This window comes from Mobula birostris, chromosome 5 (genome assembly GCF_030028105.1).
Source record: "Mobula birostris isolate sMobBir1 chromosome 5, sMobBir1.hap1, whole genome shotgun sequence".
NCBI lineage: Eukaryota > Metazoa > Chordata > Chondrichthyes > Myliobatiformes > Myliobatidae > Mobula > Mobula birostris.
Genome location: NC_092374.1, coordinates 112,440,728 through 112,457,896, shown reverse-complemented (window position 1 = coordinate 112,457,896; position 17,169 = coordinate 112,440,728). Strand labels below are relative to the sequence as shown.

Genomic DNA, 17,169 nt, shown 5'->3' with positions numbered 1-17,169 from the left:
GAGGCCACAGCCGCAAAGTCAGGCTGGTCCAGGAGCCTGTTAGTTGCAGGCCACAGCCGCAGTTCAGTACATAGACAAGTAAGTCTCACAGAGCAGCAAGCTGAACTGACCCTGACACCCTGACCTTTTTAATCTGGTTTTAATCCAAACCTTGGGTCGTTCTTTGCCACCAGATGTGGGCTCTGCCACTTCCGTATGCCCTTGGGGCCTGAGCGCCACCACTTCGATTCAGCTCGTACCCAACCATTTCAATTTGCCCTGGTACTTAGATTTGCCATACCTCGGGTCCTTCCTCACTCTCGGGCCCAGGCCTGGACCCCGCTACCTCAACTCTGCCTCACCTCTGTTTGCCTTGCTTTGGCTCTGCATCGAACGATCGCTCCAGCAATGGCCAAATATTGGCTCGTTCCCTGCTCTTGACCCTAGGTTCTGTCATCTCAGTTAACACAGAAAACCTACAGCACAACACAGGCCCTTCGGCCCACAACGCTGTGCCAAACATGTCCTTACCTTAGAAATTACCTAGGGTTACCCACAGCCCTCTATTTTTCTAAGCTCCATGTACCTATCCAGGAGTCTCCTAAAAGACCCTATCGTATTTGCCTCCACCACCGTCGCTGGCAGCCCATTCCACACACTCACTATCTTCTGCGTTTTTTTAAAAAAAACAACAACTTACCCCAGACATCTCCTCTGTACCAACTTCCAAGCACCTTAAAACTGTGCCCTCTCATGCTAGCCATTACAGCCCTGGGGAAAAGCATCTGACTATCTACACAATCAATGCCTCTCATCACCTTGTACACCTCTATCAGGTCACGTCTCATCCTCCGTCGCTCCAAGGAGAAAAGGCCAAATTCACTCAACCTATTCTCATAAGGCGTGCTCCCCAATCCAGGCAACATCCTTGTAAATCTCCTCTGCACCCTCTCTATGGTTTCCACATCCTTCCTGTAGTGAGACGACCAGAACTGAGCACAGTACTCCAAGTGGGGTCTGACCAGGGTCCTACATAGCTGCAATGTTATCTCTCAGCTCCTAAACGCAATCGCATGATTGATAAAGGCCAATGCACCATATGCTTTCTGAACCACAGAGTCAACCTGCACATCAGCTTTGAGTGTCCTATGGACTCAGACCCCAAGATCCATCTGATCCTCCACACTGCCAAGAGTCTTACCATTAATACTATATTCTGCCATCATATTTGACCTACCAAAATGAACCACCTCACACTTATCTGGGTTGAACTCCATCTGCCACTTCTCAGCCCATTTTTGCATCCTATCAGTGTCCCACACTAACTTCTGACAGCCCTCCACACTATCCACAACTCTCCAACCTTTGTGTCATCAGCAAATTTACTAACCCATCCCTTTACTTCCTCATCCAGGTCATTTATAAAAATCACGAAGTGTAGGGGTCTCAGAACAGATCCCTAAGACACAGCACTGGTCACCGACCTCCACGCAGAATATGACCAGTCTACAACCACTCTTTGCCTTCTGTGGGCATGCTAGTTCTGGATCCACGAAGCAATGTCCCCTTGGATCCCATGCCTCCTTGCTGCAATCCATACACTACATCTACTGCTCTACCTTCATCAATGTGTTTAGTCACATCGTCAAAGGATTCAGTCAGGTTCGTAAGGCATGAGCTGCCTTTCACAAAGCCATGCTGACTATTCCTAATCATATTATGTGTCTCCAAATGTTCATAAACCCTGCCTCTCAGGATCTTCTCCATCAACTTACCAACCATTGAAGTAAGTCTCACAGGTCTATAATTTCCTCGGCTATCTCTACTCCCTTTCTTGAATAAGGGAACAACATCTGCAACCCTCCAATCCTCCGGAACCTCTCCTGTCCCCATTGAAATGCAAAGATCATCGCCAGAGGCTCAGCAATCTCCTTCCTTGCCTCCCACAGTAGCCTGGGGTACATCTCGTCCGGTCCTGGTGACTTATCCAACTTGATGCTTTCCAGAAGCTGCAGCACATCCTCTTCCTTAATATCTACATGCTCAAGCTTTTCAGTCTGCTGTAAGTCATCCCTACAATCGCCAAGGTCCTTTTCCGTAGTGAATACTGAAGCAAAGTATTCATTAAGTACCTCTGCTGTCTCCTCACGTTCCATACACACTTTTCCACTGTCACATTTGATTGATCCTATTCTCTCATGTCTTATCCTCTTGCTCATCACATACTTGTAGAATGCCTTGGGGTTTTCCTACATCCTGTCTGCCAAGGCCTTCTCATAGCCCCTTCTGGCTCTCCTCATTTCATTCTTAAGTTCCTTCTTGCTAGCCTTATCATCTTCTAGATCTCTACCATTACCTAGTTTTTTGAACCTTTCGTAAACTCTTTTCTTCTTGACTAGATATACAACTGCCTTTGTACTCCACGGTTCCTGTACCCTACCATCCTTTCCCTGTCTCATTGGAACGTACCTATACAGAACTTCACGCAAATATCCCCAAACATTTGTCACATTTCTTCTGTACATTTCCCTGAGAATATCTGTTTCCAATTTATGCTTCCAAATTCCTGCCTGATTGCCTCATATTTCCCCTTACTCCAATTAAACACTTTCCTAACTTGTCTGTTCCTATCCCTCTCCACTGTTATGGTAAAGGAGATAGAATTTGTGATCACCATCTCCAAGATGCTCTCCCATTGAGAGATCTGACACCTGACCAGGTTCACTTCCCAATACCAGATCAAGTACAGCCTCTCCTATTGTAGGCTTATCTACATACTGTGTCAAGAAACCTTTCTGAACACAGCTAACAAACTCCACCCCATCTAAACCCCTCACTCTAGGGGCATGCTAATTGATATTTGGGAAGTTAAAATCTCCCACCACAACAACCCTGTTACTTTTACACCTTTCCAGAGTCTGTCTCCTTATCTGCTCCTCGATGTCCCTGTTACTATTGGGTAGTTGATTTTTTTTTTAAAACACCTAGTAGAGTTATTGACCCCTTCCTGTTCCTAACTTCCACCCACGGAGACTCTATGACTTCCTCTTTTTCTGCCACTGTGATACTATCTCTGTTCAACAGTGCCACGCCCCCACCTCTTTTGTCTCCCTCCCTGTCCTTTCTGAAACATCTAAAGCCTGGCACTCGAAGTAACTATTCCTGCCCCTGAGCCATCCAAGACTCTGTAATGGGCACAACATCGTAGCTCCAAGTACTGATCCACGCTCTAAGCTCATCCGTTTTGCTCGTGATGCTTCCTGCATTCAAATAGACACATCTCAAACCATCGGTCTGAGTGCGTCCCTTCTCATATCACCTGCCTATCCTCCCTCTTGCACTGTCTCCAAGCTCTCTCTATTTGTGAGCCAACCGTCTCTTCGGTTCAGTTCCCACCCCCCAGCAATTCTAGTTTAAACTCTCCTCAAAAGCCTTAGCAAACCTCCCCACCAGGATATTGGTCCCCCTGAGATTCAAGTGCAACCCGTCCTTTTTTGTACAGGTCATGCCTGCCCCAAAAGAGGTCCCAATGATCCAGAAATCTGAATCCCTGCCCCCTGCTCCAATCCCTCAGCCACACATTTATCCTCCACCTCATTCTATTCCTATACTCACTGTCACATGGTACAGGCAGTAATCCCGAGATTGCTACCTTTGTGGTCCTGCTTCTCGACTTCCTTCTTAACTCCCTGTAGTCTGCTTTCAGGACCTCTTCCCTTTTCCTGGCTATGTCGTTGGTACCAATATGTACCTCGACCTCTGGCTGTTCTCCTTCCCACTTCAGGATATCATGAACGCGATCAGAAACATCCCGGACCCTAGCACCTGGGAGGCAAACTACCATCCGTGCTTCTTTCCTGCGTCCACAGAATTGCCTGTCTGACCCCCTAACTATAGAGTCCCCTGTCACTGCTGCCATCCTCTCCCTTCTGAGCCACAGGGCCAAACTCTGTGCCAGAGGCACGGCCACTGTTGCTTCCCCCAGGTAGGCTGACTCCCCCCCCCCCCCACCCCCCCTCCAACAGTACTCAAGAAGGAGTACTGATTGTTAAGGGGGACAGTCACTGGGGTACTCCCTAGCCTCTGACTCTTGCCCTTCCCTCTCCTGACTGTTACCCACTTGTCTGTCTCCCCAGGCCCCAGTGTGACTACCTCTCCTCTCTATCACTTCCTCACTCTCCCTGACCAGACGAAGGTCATCGAGCTGCATCTCCAGTTCCCTAATGCGGTTCCTACGGAGCTGCAGCTTGACGCACCTGACGCAGATGTGGCCGTCCGGGAGGCTGGTCGACTCCTGGACTTCCCACATCTGACACCAAGCACAGAACACCAGCCGCACACAAATTCTTTCTGTCTGTATTCTACACAGGCAACCTACCTTGCCTCAACCCATTATCACCCAAGCCCCATTCAGCCAAAGCCTTCCTGCTCTGTCTCCCTCTACTCTGGCACCTGCTCTGTAAAGCTGTCTCCTTTTAAACGCTTCTTGCCGTTCTACCTGGCTGACGTCCACGCACTTGCACAGTCGTGCCCGATCAAACGGCTGAAGAAGTTCAGTCCATGCATGCTGTGATGCAGTCATCTTGCATCTTTGATGCTTCAGTTCACATTGCAAAACAGCAGGCGGTTCCGACAGGGAAGTTACAGGTTATTGATGCCAGTGATTGTATCCAAGAAAAAGTCTGATTAATACAGTAATTTATTGTTGTTTTGTTTGTTACCAGCAAATAGTGGCTGTGCTTCACAAGCCCCATCTTAAACTGGAAGGCTTGTACAATGGTAACATAAACTCTAAGATTTTAATCTTAATACTAGGAAAGCCAGTACACCAAAAGCCACCTTCACAACCCTCCTACCTGTGACTCTACTTTCAGGGAACCACATACCTGAACTTCAAGGTCCCACTGTTCTACAACAGTCCCCACTTCAGGATGTTAGATAATTGGTTTTGCACGATACCCAAACCTTGACTTAAAGACCAGAGTTTTTGCTGGTAGTGTAGTAGAGCTTCTGGTCTATGATGGCCCAGCAAAATTTGCTAATGGTAATACCAGTGAATGTGCAAAGAAAGAATTCTCCAGAAATGTCCCATTGTCCAGGTCCTGTTGCATCCCAGTATGATTTGCTGAGTTGTGAATGGAATTAAAGTTTGTGGTCTATAGTGAATCTCTGCACTGCGGATAATGATGCAGTGAAGATGATTAAAGCAGCTGAAGATAATTGGGCCAAGGTTACAGCCCTGAGGAACTCCTACAATGAAGCCTTTGAGCTGAAATCATTGGCCTCGTGTTCACAAATATCCTTCCTATGCTTAGGTTTGAACCATTGAAGTTTTTCTGTCTTCCAGAAGCTGGTAATTTTTGAAAGATCATTACTAATGCCTCCATGATCTCTTCAGCCACCACTTTCAGAACTCTGGGGTGTACTCCATCTGGTCCAAGTGACTTGATGCCCTTCAGACCTTTCAGTTTCCCAAGAACCTTCTCCCTAGTAATGGTAACTTCACACACTTTATGACCCCTGACACCTAGAATTTCCACCATACTGCAAGTGTCTTCCACAGTGAAGACTGCACAAAATACTTATTCAGTTCATCTGCCATTTCCTGGTCCCTCATTACTACCTCTCCAGTATCATTTCCCAGCGATTCAATATCCACCTTGCCTCTTACATTATGTACCTGAAGAAACGTTTGGTATCCTCTTTAACATTATTGGCTAGCTTACTTTCAAATTCTATCTTTACCTTAATTACTTCTTTAGTTGCCTTCTGTTGGTATTTAAAAGCTTCCCAATCTCCTAGCTCCCGCTTTTTTTTTTTTGCTCTACTATATGCCCTCTTTGGCTTTTATGTTGGCTTTGACTTCACTTGTTTGTCACGGTTGTGTCATCTTGCCTTTAGAATACTTCTTCCTCTTTGGGATGTATATATCCTGTGCCTTTTGAATTGCTTTCAGAAATTCCAGCCATTGCTGCTCTGCCGTCATCCCTGCCAGTGTTCTTTCCCAATCCATTCTGGCAAACTCCTCTCTCATGCCTCTGTAATTCCTTTTACTCCACTGTAATACTGATCCATCTGACTTTAGCTTCTCAAATTTCAGGGTGAATTTGATCATATTATGATCACTTGTCCCTAAGTGTTCGTTTACCTAAACCTCACTAATCAATACCAGTTCATTGCACAACACCCAATCCAGAATGGTTGATCCCCTTGTGGGCTCAATCATGAGCTGCTCTAAAAGGCCGTCTCATAAGCATTCTAGAAATTTCCCCTCTTGTAATCCAGCACCAACCTGATTTTCCCAATCTACCTGCATATTGAAATCCCCCATGACTATTGTAACATAGCCCTTTTGGCATCCATTTTCTCTCTCCCATTGTAACTTGTAGACCACATCCTTACTATTGTTTGGGGATCTGTATATAACTCCCATCAGTGCCTTTTTACCCTTGCAGTTTCTTAGCTCTACCCACAGTGATTCAACACCTTCCAACCCTATGTCACGTCTTTATAATGATTTGATTTGATTTTTTTTACCAAGAGCCACACCACCCCCTTTGTCTTCCTGCCTATCTTTTTGATACAATGTATATCCTTGGCCATTATGCTCCCAGCTATAATCTTTCAGCCATGATTCAGTGATGCCTACAACATCATACCTGCCAATCTGCAACTGTACTACAAGTTCATCTGCCTTACTCTGTATGCTGTGCGCATTCAAATATAATACCTTCAGTCCTGTATTCACCTTTTTGATTTTGTCCACCTGTTATATCACAATTTGGTTGACTGCAGTTTTACCCCATCATCAGCCTCTCCTTGCTAGGAGTCCCACTGCACACTGCCTCTGTAAACCAGCTATCTTATCTCAGCACTATCACTCCAGTTCCCATCCCCCTGCCAAACTAGTTTAAACCGACCTGAACGACTTTAACCAACCTTCCCACAAGGAAATTGGAACCCTTCAGGTTCAGGTGTAAACTGTCCCTTTTGTACAGGTCATACTTCCCCAGAAGAGATCACAATGATCCAGAAATCTGAAACCTTGCCCCCTGCACCAGTTCCTCAACCACTCATTCATCTGCTGTATCATTCTATTCTTGCTTTCACTGACAGAAATCCAGAGGTTACTACCCAGGAGGTCCTGTTTCTCAGTCTTGTAACTAACTCCCTGGAATCTCTGTTCAGGACCACCTCACCTTCTCTACCTATGTAATCGGTGCCAATATGTGCCAAGACTTCCGGCTGCTCACCTTCTCCCTTGAGAATGCCATGGACCCAATCCGAGACGTCCCTGATCTTGGCACCAGAGAGGCAACATACCATCCAGGTGTCTCTATCGATCTAAAGTTGTGTACCTATTACTGAGGGGGATGGCTACAGGTGGACTCTGCACTGACTGTGCATTTAACCTCTTTCTCCTAACAGTCACCCAGTTACCCGTTTCCTGCAAGCTAGGGGTGACTATCTCCCATCACCACCTCGTTCTCCTGTATGAGTTGAAGGTCGTGGAGCTGCAGCTCCAGTTCCTTAAAGCGTTCTCTCAGGAGTTGACTGGAGGTCTCCCAGACTTCTCACATCCCCCACACAGTACAAAACACTGCCCATGGAGCCATTCTCACTGTACTCTGCACTAACAGATGTGGAATGAACAAGTAAGAACAGAGAAAGTAATCTTACAAGATAATCTACCTCACCCAAGCTTGATGAGCCAAAGCCACTCTAAAGACTGGCACATTCAAAAGAATGGCCGCTCTGCTTGCATTTGAATTATTATTATTGGCCAATTCTAATGAATTCCTCTTTCTGATTGGTTGCTTCTCAACTCAGAAAAATACTGTCTTCAAAATCTCAATTGCTGCCCTGATTTTAAAAAGTAGTGCTTTTCATGCACCTCAGGTGTGGATTGTCCAACTTCCAGGGATCCTTAATGCCATACTTGGTCAATCACTGTCTTGATGTTAAAGGCAGTTACCTTCTCCTTGCCTCAGGAATTCAGCTTGGTGATTTTTGGAGTATTTGGTGCAAAAGGATTCTGGTGAAACCCAGACTAGTGACCAAGTTTTAAAGAGACATTAGCTTTATTTGCTGCATGTACATTACATCCTCATTTACGTCAAGGATGTGCTGAAGACAGCCCGCAAGTGTCGCCCTGATTCTGGTGCCCACAACTCACAACACTAACCCGTAGGTAGGTTTTTGGAACGTGGGAGGAAGCAGAAGCACCCTTGGCAAACATAAAAACTATTTCCAGATAGCAGTAGGAGTTGACCCGTAATCATGATCACAGGTACTAACTCCTACACTATTCTGCTGCCCAGAATCCTTCACTAGTGGAGAGTAGCCTGGCTTCCAGCTGTCTGGACCCAAAATCCTGGCATTCCCTCCTGCAACACTCAATTTGAATTATTTTCATTTTTTCCCCATCTCTTTCTCCTGCAATGTCACAAAAACAAAGGAGCCACTTGTGGACTACAGGAGGAATGGAGTCAGGCCAGCCCCGATTGACATTAATGGGTCTGGGGTTGAGAGAGTGAACAGCTTTAAGTGTCTCGGCATATACATCGAGGATCTCCCGTGGTCTGTACATACCGGCTGTGCGGTGAAAAAAGCACAACAGTACCTCTTTCATCTCATTCTGTTGAAGTTTGGCTGAGTCCCCAAATCCTAAGGACTTTCTCCAGAGATACAACTGAGCATCCTGACTGGTGCATTACTGCCTGGTATGGGAACTGCAGGACTCTGCAGAGAGTGATGCAGACAGCCCAGTGCATCTGTAGATGTGAACTTCCCACTATACATGTCATTTGCAAAGACAGGTGTGTAAGAAGGGCCTGAAGGATCAGTAGGAACTCGAGACACCCCAACCACAAACTGCTCCAGCTGCTACCATCCGGGAAACAGTACCGCAGCATAAAAGCCAGGACCAACAGGCTCCGGGACAGCTTCTTCCACCAGGCCATCAGACTGATGAACTCACGCTGATACGATGCAGATTTGCAAATTCAGATCACTGATGACACTTGATGCTGGGTTCAGAAATAAGTTATTGTATCAATGAAGATGTAAACTTTCTGCAGTGAATTTACAATGCACAGTTAAGTTAAAACTCCCATTGATTCTTGTGGCAGGTCCGGGCTCTGCATGATTATAATGCGACAGACACTGATGAACTGAACCTGAAAACTGGTGATGTTGTTCTCGTGGTAACCTATGAAAATCCAGAAGAACAGGTGAGCAAAGTTGTACTTGCTTCAAACAGTTTTAATAGCCACAGGCGCCCTCTTCGTAATTGCATGAGACTTCATTCATGTTGTTTACTTTTTGTGTTCTCTATGCTTGTGTGTTTTTTATTTACTGCATCAGATTTGGGCTAACGATCACTTTGATCTCTTTGACACTCGTGTACTGAGAAATGGCAGTAAACAATCTTGAATAAAACTAGTTAAGCCACAATAGAGTACAGTCGGCCCTCCTTATCCGCGAGTTGCGCATGCACGAATTCAACCAACCACGAATCGAGAAAACCCAGAAGTGCTCTTCCAGCACTTGTTGTTCGAGCATGTACAGACTGTTTTTTCTTGTCATTATTCCCTAAACAATGCAGTATAACAACTATTTACATAGCATTTAGATTGCATTAGGTATTATAGGTAATCTAGAGATGACTTAAAGTATATGGGAGGATGTGAGTAGGTTATCGTGGATCGGGATCGAAAAAAGAAACAGAAGTTCTCTTACTAAGTGAGTCGGAACAGGTACATCTGGTATTATTTAGCGTCAGTTCGTCAAACGTTTGTCTTAGTATATAGTATATATTTTACCTTTCTATGCCTATAAAACACTTAAGAAACGTATGTTTCAGCGCCGGGCTCGGGAACAGAAATTCCCGAGTTCGATCCAGTGACAGACCACTCCCGAGCGCGCTCTCCATCCATGTTGGGTTGATGTGGAGGATCAAAAACCTAAAACCCCAAAACCCAATAATTAAACCACTGTGTTGCTTAGTAATAATTGTAGCTTTCATGGGGCAGGGCCTTTCTCATCTTATCCTTTAAAATTGTTCCGATCATTGACCGACTGTATCCTAATGCTTTTCCAATGACCGATGGTGTTTCACCTCTTACCGATCGCTTTATTATTTCCACTTTATTTTAAATTGCGATTGTGATTATTTTCGTGAACAGAAACACTGTGGAATCAGAGCTCCGCCACCGGGTCCTAATGTCCACTGCACTGAGACAAGTTAAATAAGGTCCAGGGTTCCTCTGGGTCCTAAGGTCCACCGCATTTAGCTAGGTTGAATAAGGGACTTGAGCATCCGCGATTTTTGGTATCCGTGAGGGGTCCCGGAGCCAATCCCCCACGGATAAGGAGGGCCAACTACTGTATTCAATTCGGGTCACCCTATTATAGGAAGGATGTGAAGCTTTAGGAGAGGGTGCATATGCTCTAACGAGATGTGAGTACAAATTTGGGTTGCTTTCTCTGACCCATCAGTGGCTGATAGAAGATTTGATAGAAGTTATGATTGAGTTCTTGGCTGAGCACTTAACTACTATCTTTTTCCCAGAGTTGAAATGTTTGATACTCAAAGGCATGTATTTAAAGTGTGATGGGGACATTCAGAGGAGATGTTTGGGGCAAGTTTTTAGTGCTGGGTGCCTTGTATGCATTGCCAGGAATGTTGTGGAGTTTAATGACTCTTAGGAAGCACATGAATGTGTGGAGAATGGGTGATATGAACTTCGTGTAGGCAGAAAGAGTTAGTGTAGTTAGGTGTTTAATACCATGGGCTGAAGGACTGTATTGTTCAGTTCTTGAATTTCAACAATAGTTGAATGTTCTAAAATGAGAAGGTAAAATGGAAGTTCAAATTTCAAAGTAAATTTATTATCAATATACTAGCTTAATATTCATTGCAGACATTTACAGGAAAATAAATGCACTCAAAAACTTGTCACATCAGATTTGAAACATTTTGCAATGGAGAGTTCATGAAGTCTGTTGGCGGTAAAATATGAAGTCGGGTTAACCCGTGGGAATCCTATATACAGCAATTTGATGTTCTTGTTGATTGAAGGATGAAAGTTTACTGTTAAGGGGTGGCGGAGAAAACGTACTAGCTCTTTGAAAGAACCAAGCTGCATTTTCAACCCAAGAAGGGGATTCATTGTTTCTGCACCTGAACTAGAATGCAGCACCTTTGGAACGGATAGCACTCCTTTAGTACAGCACTGGAAATCGGTTCCATGTGCATTGTTCTGAACTAGGTCTGGCATCTTGTGCCCAAATTTCTTCCTCTTGTAGAGATGTACAAAATTGAGGGTTATAGATAGGGTAGATGCACACAGGCTTTTTCCACTGTGGGTTTGGAGAGATTAGAAGTAGAGGTCATGGTTTAAGAGTGAAAGGTGAAAGGTTTAAGGGAACTGGAGGGAGAACTTCACTCGGAGCAGTGAGAGTGTAGAACGAGCTGCCAGTGGAAGTAATGAATGGGGGTTCGATTTCAACGTCTCAGAAATTTGGGCAGGTACGTGAATAGAGGGGCTACGGTCCAGGTGAAGATCGATGGGACCAGGCAGAATAGTAGTTCAGCATGGACTAGATGGGCTGAAGGGCCTGTTTCCTTGCTGTAGCATTCTATGATGCTATCAACTAATATCAGTTCCTTTAAATAAACAGTTCTGATCACAATGTAGTAACCTCAGACAGTGGAAATCAGAAGTTTCCCACTTTACAGGGCATGGAGGCGTAACATAATGGAAAGCACTACATTGCTTTTCAGTCATTTCTCTGTTGTGTTCCAAATGTAATATCCCTTTTAAGTAAAATATTGTCTGCAATGACTGTCTTTTGCTCACAATCTCTTCACAGGATGAAGGCTGGCTAATGGGCATAAAGGAACTTGACTGGATCCAGAAGAAAGATCTGAAATCCTCGAGGCGAGTTTTCCCAGAAAACTTCACTGAACGAATTCAGTAACTGGATTGTGTGTGGGAGGCCAGCGAGGCTGGAGGAAGCCCTGTGGAAATCCTGCAGCAGAGCAATTCCCCCCAACTCCTTGAAGGAGTACAGAAGTTGCCATCACAAACAATGTTCAGTGTTTACTGATTCTGGTTATGGTACTTCAGCCAGATCCCTATGCTCGTGGACATATCTGATCCCTGGAGTGACCAGGTCTTGTAGTTTAAACTGGCCACTTGCTATTGTTTCCCATTGTTGCATGAAATTCTGTTGTGATCATCTGAGTGTAAAAGAGTCAAATATATCCAAGGATGTCTAAGCTGAAGGTAGGAGAAAATCCAATGGCTGTAAAATAACAGATCTATTGTTGTGTTTTTTTTGAGACAGTGAATTGTTTGGATTACATTGTCCTTTTGGGCAATCACATTCAACCTATAGGAAACGCTCCATTTAAAATGGAATGAGCCAGGATGGGTTTGGGTGAGGGGGAAAAACCAAACTGTGTGGTTATTTTACCCAGTCTGCACTGGATTTACTCTCTGTAGTCCTAACCTCTCCATCATAGTTACGCAGCTGACTTTGAGAAAGGGATGCACTTTTATCCAGTCATCTCATTATCTTTAGTCCTTTTTTTGACAGAAGCAGTAAGTTTATAAATTGAATGATAGTAATTGTGGAGTATGGGAGAACCAGAAGAATATTGAGGGTCTCTATTGTATGTGATGTGGTGATATTTTGGGGAGAAGTATTGAAATTGTGTTCAACTGGTTTCTCCTTGTTCCCTTTCTATTGGCACTTTGTAGATGTCTTGCATTTGCAAGCTCCAATATTGTTAAAACACATTGTTATTGTGTGATTTTTTTTTTTGCTCTCCACTCCTGCCAAGTCATTTACCCAAATATGCAAGCATCATTGATTACCGAATACCTGCTTTTCCAGACAGCTGCAGTTATGATACCTGGCATACAAACTAAATTACAGTTCAATTTGCACATCTATTCAGATTTTATCCTTCAATCTTTTTTTCCTTTTTTGTTGTTCCTCCCCAATACCAAAAACATTTGACTGATGTTTCTGGTTTTCACCCCACATTAACATGTGCACGTTACTTCCTATTTTCATCAGCATCAAAGGCTAATCAGCCCATGAAGGCAATGCCAGTTCTGAGCATATTTCCCCATAGTTTCTGTTCAACTTGCATCAATTCATCATCTTTTTCTCCCAGTACATGGGGAGTGGGGCTGGGGGGGTAACTTGCACAATCCAATTAACCTAAGGCCAGGAAAAACCTGTGGGGACAACATGAAGACTCTGCACAGTACTTGAGATCAAGACTGAACGGGGGTGGTGAGCAGAGGGGCAGTCATACCACTTGCAGAGACTGTTCGAGTAGTAAGGGGTGGGGGACACCGAGCCAAGCCAATCCCATCCCACTCTGGAATTGTTAGTTGCACTCTTCGTTCCATCCCAGACAAATGCCAGCTGCTCTTCTTCACCCTGTATTCTGTGAAATGCAGACCTGCCTCATCAGTGCAAATAGTCAAAGATGTTGATCATCTTTTAGTTTTTTAATGCTGCCCTAGCCTCTGCAGGTTGGTGGTCAATCATATGGATCCCTTGATTACACAGTATTTTAATTACTAAATTATGCAACCATTTATTATTGAGTTGTACAATCAATGGTTTTGTTTAATCCAACTAGCCATGTATTTGTAGTTCTGTATTTGTTTAATGTGAGACATTGCTGCCATCTGTCTGTGTGTGTGTGTATATATAAAGTTCTAATGGTGTGAACATTTTGACATTTTCAGTGTTCATTGCATCTGTCTATAAACGATAAAGGCATTGATACCATTGATAACACATGGCATGATGCTCTCTGGCATCTATTAATTTAAGTATTTTACTTGGTTGCAAGCAGCCAATGTTAGATTCTGTGTGGCATTCCAGAACCCAAAATGACTGGCAGTGCTGTCTGTTGTGAATTTTGAAATGCTACTGTATGTTCATTACCCAACAACAAAGTAATAAAATTGATCCTTTGCTTCCTTGTGGTTCTTATTGCTGAGTGGTTTGGTTGAAGACACCTTGCTTCAGATGTCTTGACTGTGAAGGCAATTGTCATCCTTAACCTCTTCCATTGCCCTGAACTGCTTTGCAACAATCTAGTCAATGTACAAATGACATTTATTCCGCAGCATGGTTAGAGATTTCTTAACCTACTTTGGAAAAGGAAAATGATGAAGATTGGCTTTATGTGTCACATGTCCATCAAAACACAGTGAAATGCATCGTTTTTGTCAAATCAGCGAGGTTTGTGCTGGAGGCAGCCCACAAGTGTTGCTGTGCTCCTGACGCCAATACGGAATGCCCACCGGTCATTCTCTACATCTCTGGAATGTGGAAGGAAAGTTGAGAACCTAGATGGTCATTCAAACTCCTTCCAGACAGCAGTGGGGATCAAACCCAACCTTGCAGATGGTGCTGCAACGTAATGAGCTAACAGCCACACTACTGTGCTGTACCATACTATGCTTAAAGAACAAATATTGGTCAGAACTGATCTGTGAGAACTTTAAATTCACCTTGTCTTTTAATGATTTGGTCTCCCTTAGTGCTGCACTGGGATCTGGGGTTCAAAGTCACCTTAAATATACCTAATGTCTCCACAACCATCTGTGGCAATGAATTCCACAGATTCACCACCCTCTGGCTAAAGAGATTCCTCTTCATCTCTGTTCTAATGGGACATCCTTCCATTTTGAGGCTGTGCCCTCTGGTCCTAGACAAGAGAGGAAACATCCTTTCCACCTCCACTAGAGGCCTTTCAACATCTAGCGGCTTAAGAAGAACACAAGGTCATCTGCTAATCTTAGACAACTGGAGCATGCCACACTGTTTAACAGATGATTGTTGATAATGGCCTTGACACTAACCCCCCTTCCTGCCCACCTTTCAAAAAATGTGCCTAACTTCCAACAATCTAATCGGCCTCAGACTTCAATAACTTCAAATGACAAAGCAGTCACTGGGCGTAGGGAATTCCAAAGGCTGACGACCGCAAGCAAAGAGGTTTGTTTAGTTGAGATGGTAAGCTTCTATCATGAAACAAATGCAGTTGTACCAGAATCTGTAGTCCACCCAAATGGATTCTGCAGATGAGCCTGAAACAGGTGCCCCACCGAGTCAACCCCAGACTGTTGAAATGCAAGAGCTGTAGAAGTTTAGAAGATGGAGGAGCATGGACTCAATGCAGTATCACCTGGGGTAAGAGTGAATGTGTTTAAGATGAGGCTTCCCTGCCCTCCCCCACCCCCCACTCACACATGGAAAGGTGGTTGTCTAGAATGAGGTCCAGAACTCTGGCATTTGCTTGGAAAGGAAAGGTATGGCAGGAAATGCAGCCAGATGGGATTGGCAGAGATGGGCATAATCAGAATGGACGAGGTGGGCTGAAGGGGGCCTGTGCATTGGAGTACGTGTGCAGTGACCTATGTTTATCAAAGTCCATAAGATGTAAGATGTTTGGCCCATTGAGTCTGCTCTGCCATTCCATCATGGCTGATTCATTATCCCTTATGATCCCATTCTCCTTGTAACCTTTGACACCCTTACTAATCAAGATATCGACCTCTGCTTTAAATACAACCAATGCCTTAACCTCTCCAGCTGTCTGCAGCAATGAATTTCACAGGTTGAGTCCTAAGTCATTAGGTTTTTTAAGGCTTATTTCACTCTGTTTGACTCGATTTAATTTGCCACTTCCCTGACCTGCTATGTTCAGCCTCTCACGAGGAAATCTGCAGATGCTGGAATTTCAAGTAACACACATGAAAGTTGCTGGTGAACGCAGCAGGCCAGGCATCGGCCCGAAATGTCGACTGTACCTCTTCCTAGAGATGCTGCCTGGCCTGCTGCGTTCACCAGCAACTTTTATGTTCAGCCTCTGCTTGGATACAAGCGTTCAACTGTCTGACTGGATCGAACAGAGAATTCTGCAGAGTAGCCACCAGGGTGCACCAAAGAGCTGGTGTGCGAAGATGCTTGTGTCTGCATGTAGGGGGTTTTATTGCTATCACGTGTGAACAGGCTGTCCCTAGGTTACAGATACTGTACCTATATCACAGACACCCTTACCCATGAGAGAGCTCCCAAAAATCCCGCCCGCAAAATTTTTGTGATATTTGTATCGGTCTTGTGTGCTTTTGATTCTATTTATTCCTATAGTTTGGAGGCATGGTTAATGTTTTTGCATGGATTTTATGAATTGTCTGACTTGAAGTCACACAGCAAATGGGTGTAATTGGGCAGCGGAAGCTTGTTAGGCCCGAAGCGCCCGTCTAGTGTCCATACAGACAAGTTTCTATGTAGTGTTATTAAAGAAAGTGGCAATAGATTGTAGTTCTGTGCGGCATGGTAGTGTAGAGGTTAGAGTAAGACCAGTACAGTGCCGACAACCCAGGTTCAGTTCTGCCACCGTATATTCATGAAGGAGTTTGTATATTCTCCCTGTGATCATAAAAAAAAATCAGCTACCCCCTCAGCCCACTGCTTCAGACCAAACCAAGATTCCCTTCCAAACTAGTCCTACTTGCACCTTGCCTCGTGTCTGTGCCCAGTTCAGGTTCCTGTCCAAGGCCCTTTTAAATGTGATTATTGTACTTGCTTCAACCACTTCCCCTAGCAGCTTGTTCCGTATCCTCACTCATCTCTGGGTGAAAAAATTTGGTCCTCAGATTCCTATTGAATCTCTCCCCTCTCACCTTAAACCTCTGTCCTCCAGTTCCTGGGCAAATATGAGCATTGCCCCTCGAATCATACACACCTCTACAAGATCACCCTTCATTCTTATGTCATTTATTGGAAGCAGCCCTGTGGTTTTGGCTCGCTTATAACCACTGATGAGACTCGAAGCCAGGAGACAGAGCAAAGCTGGAACTCAAAATAAACCTTTATTCAGAAAACGGTAAGAAGAGCCTGTTGGCTATTGAGACTGCCCTGCCATTCTGTCATGGCTGATTTATTATCCTCTCAATTCCATTCTTGCCTTCTCCCTGTAACCTCTGATGCCCTGACTAAGCAAGAATGTATCAACCTCCACTTTAAATATACTCAATGACTTGACCTCCACAGCCATCTGTAGCAATGAATTCCACGCATTCATCACCCTCTGGCTAAAGAAATTCTGGTTAATCTTTGTTCTAAATAGACATACCTCTATTC

General features: G+C 44.4%; 1 protein-coding gene across 8 annotated transcripts in view; it reads left to right on the top strand.

The window, feature by feature from the left end:
* The window catches only part of LOC140197936 (myc box-dependent-interacting protein 1-like), a 177,398-nt gene extending 163,411 nt beyond the window's left edge, over nt 1-13,987 (top strand). For all 8 annotated transcript variants that reach the window (XM_072258561.1, XM_072258565.1, XM_072258564.1 and 5 more), the window contains 2 exons: nt 9,111-9,212; nt 11,857-13,987. In XM_072258561.1, the coding sequence (XP_072114662.1) occupies nt 9,111-9,212; nt 11,857-11,964 (210 nt within the window). In that variant the 3' untranslated portion in view covers nt 11,965-13,987. The remainder of the gene's footprint in view (nt 1-9,110; nt 9,213-11,856) is intronic.
* Nucleotides 13,988-17,169: the final 3,182 nt, after the last annotated feature.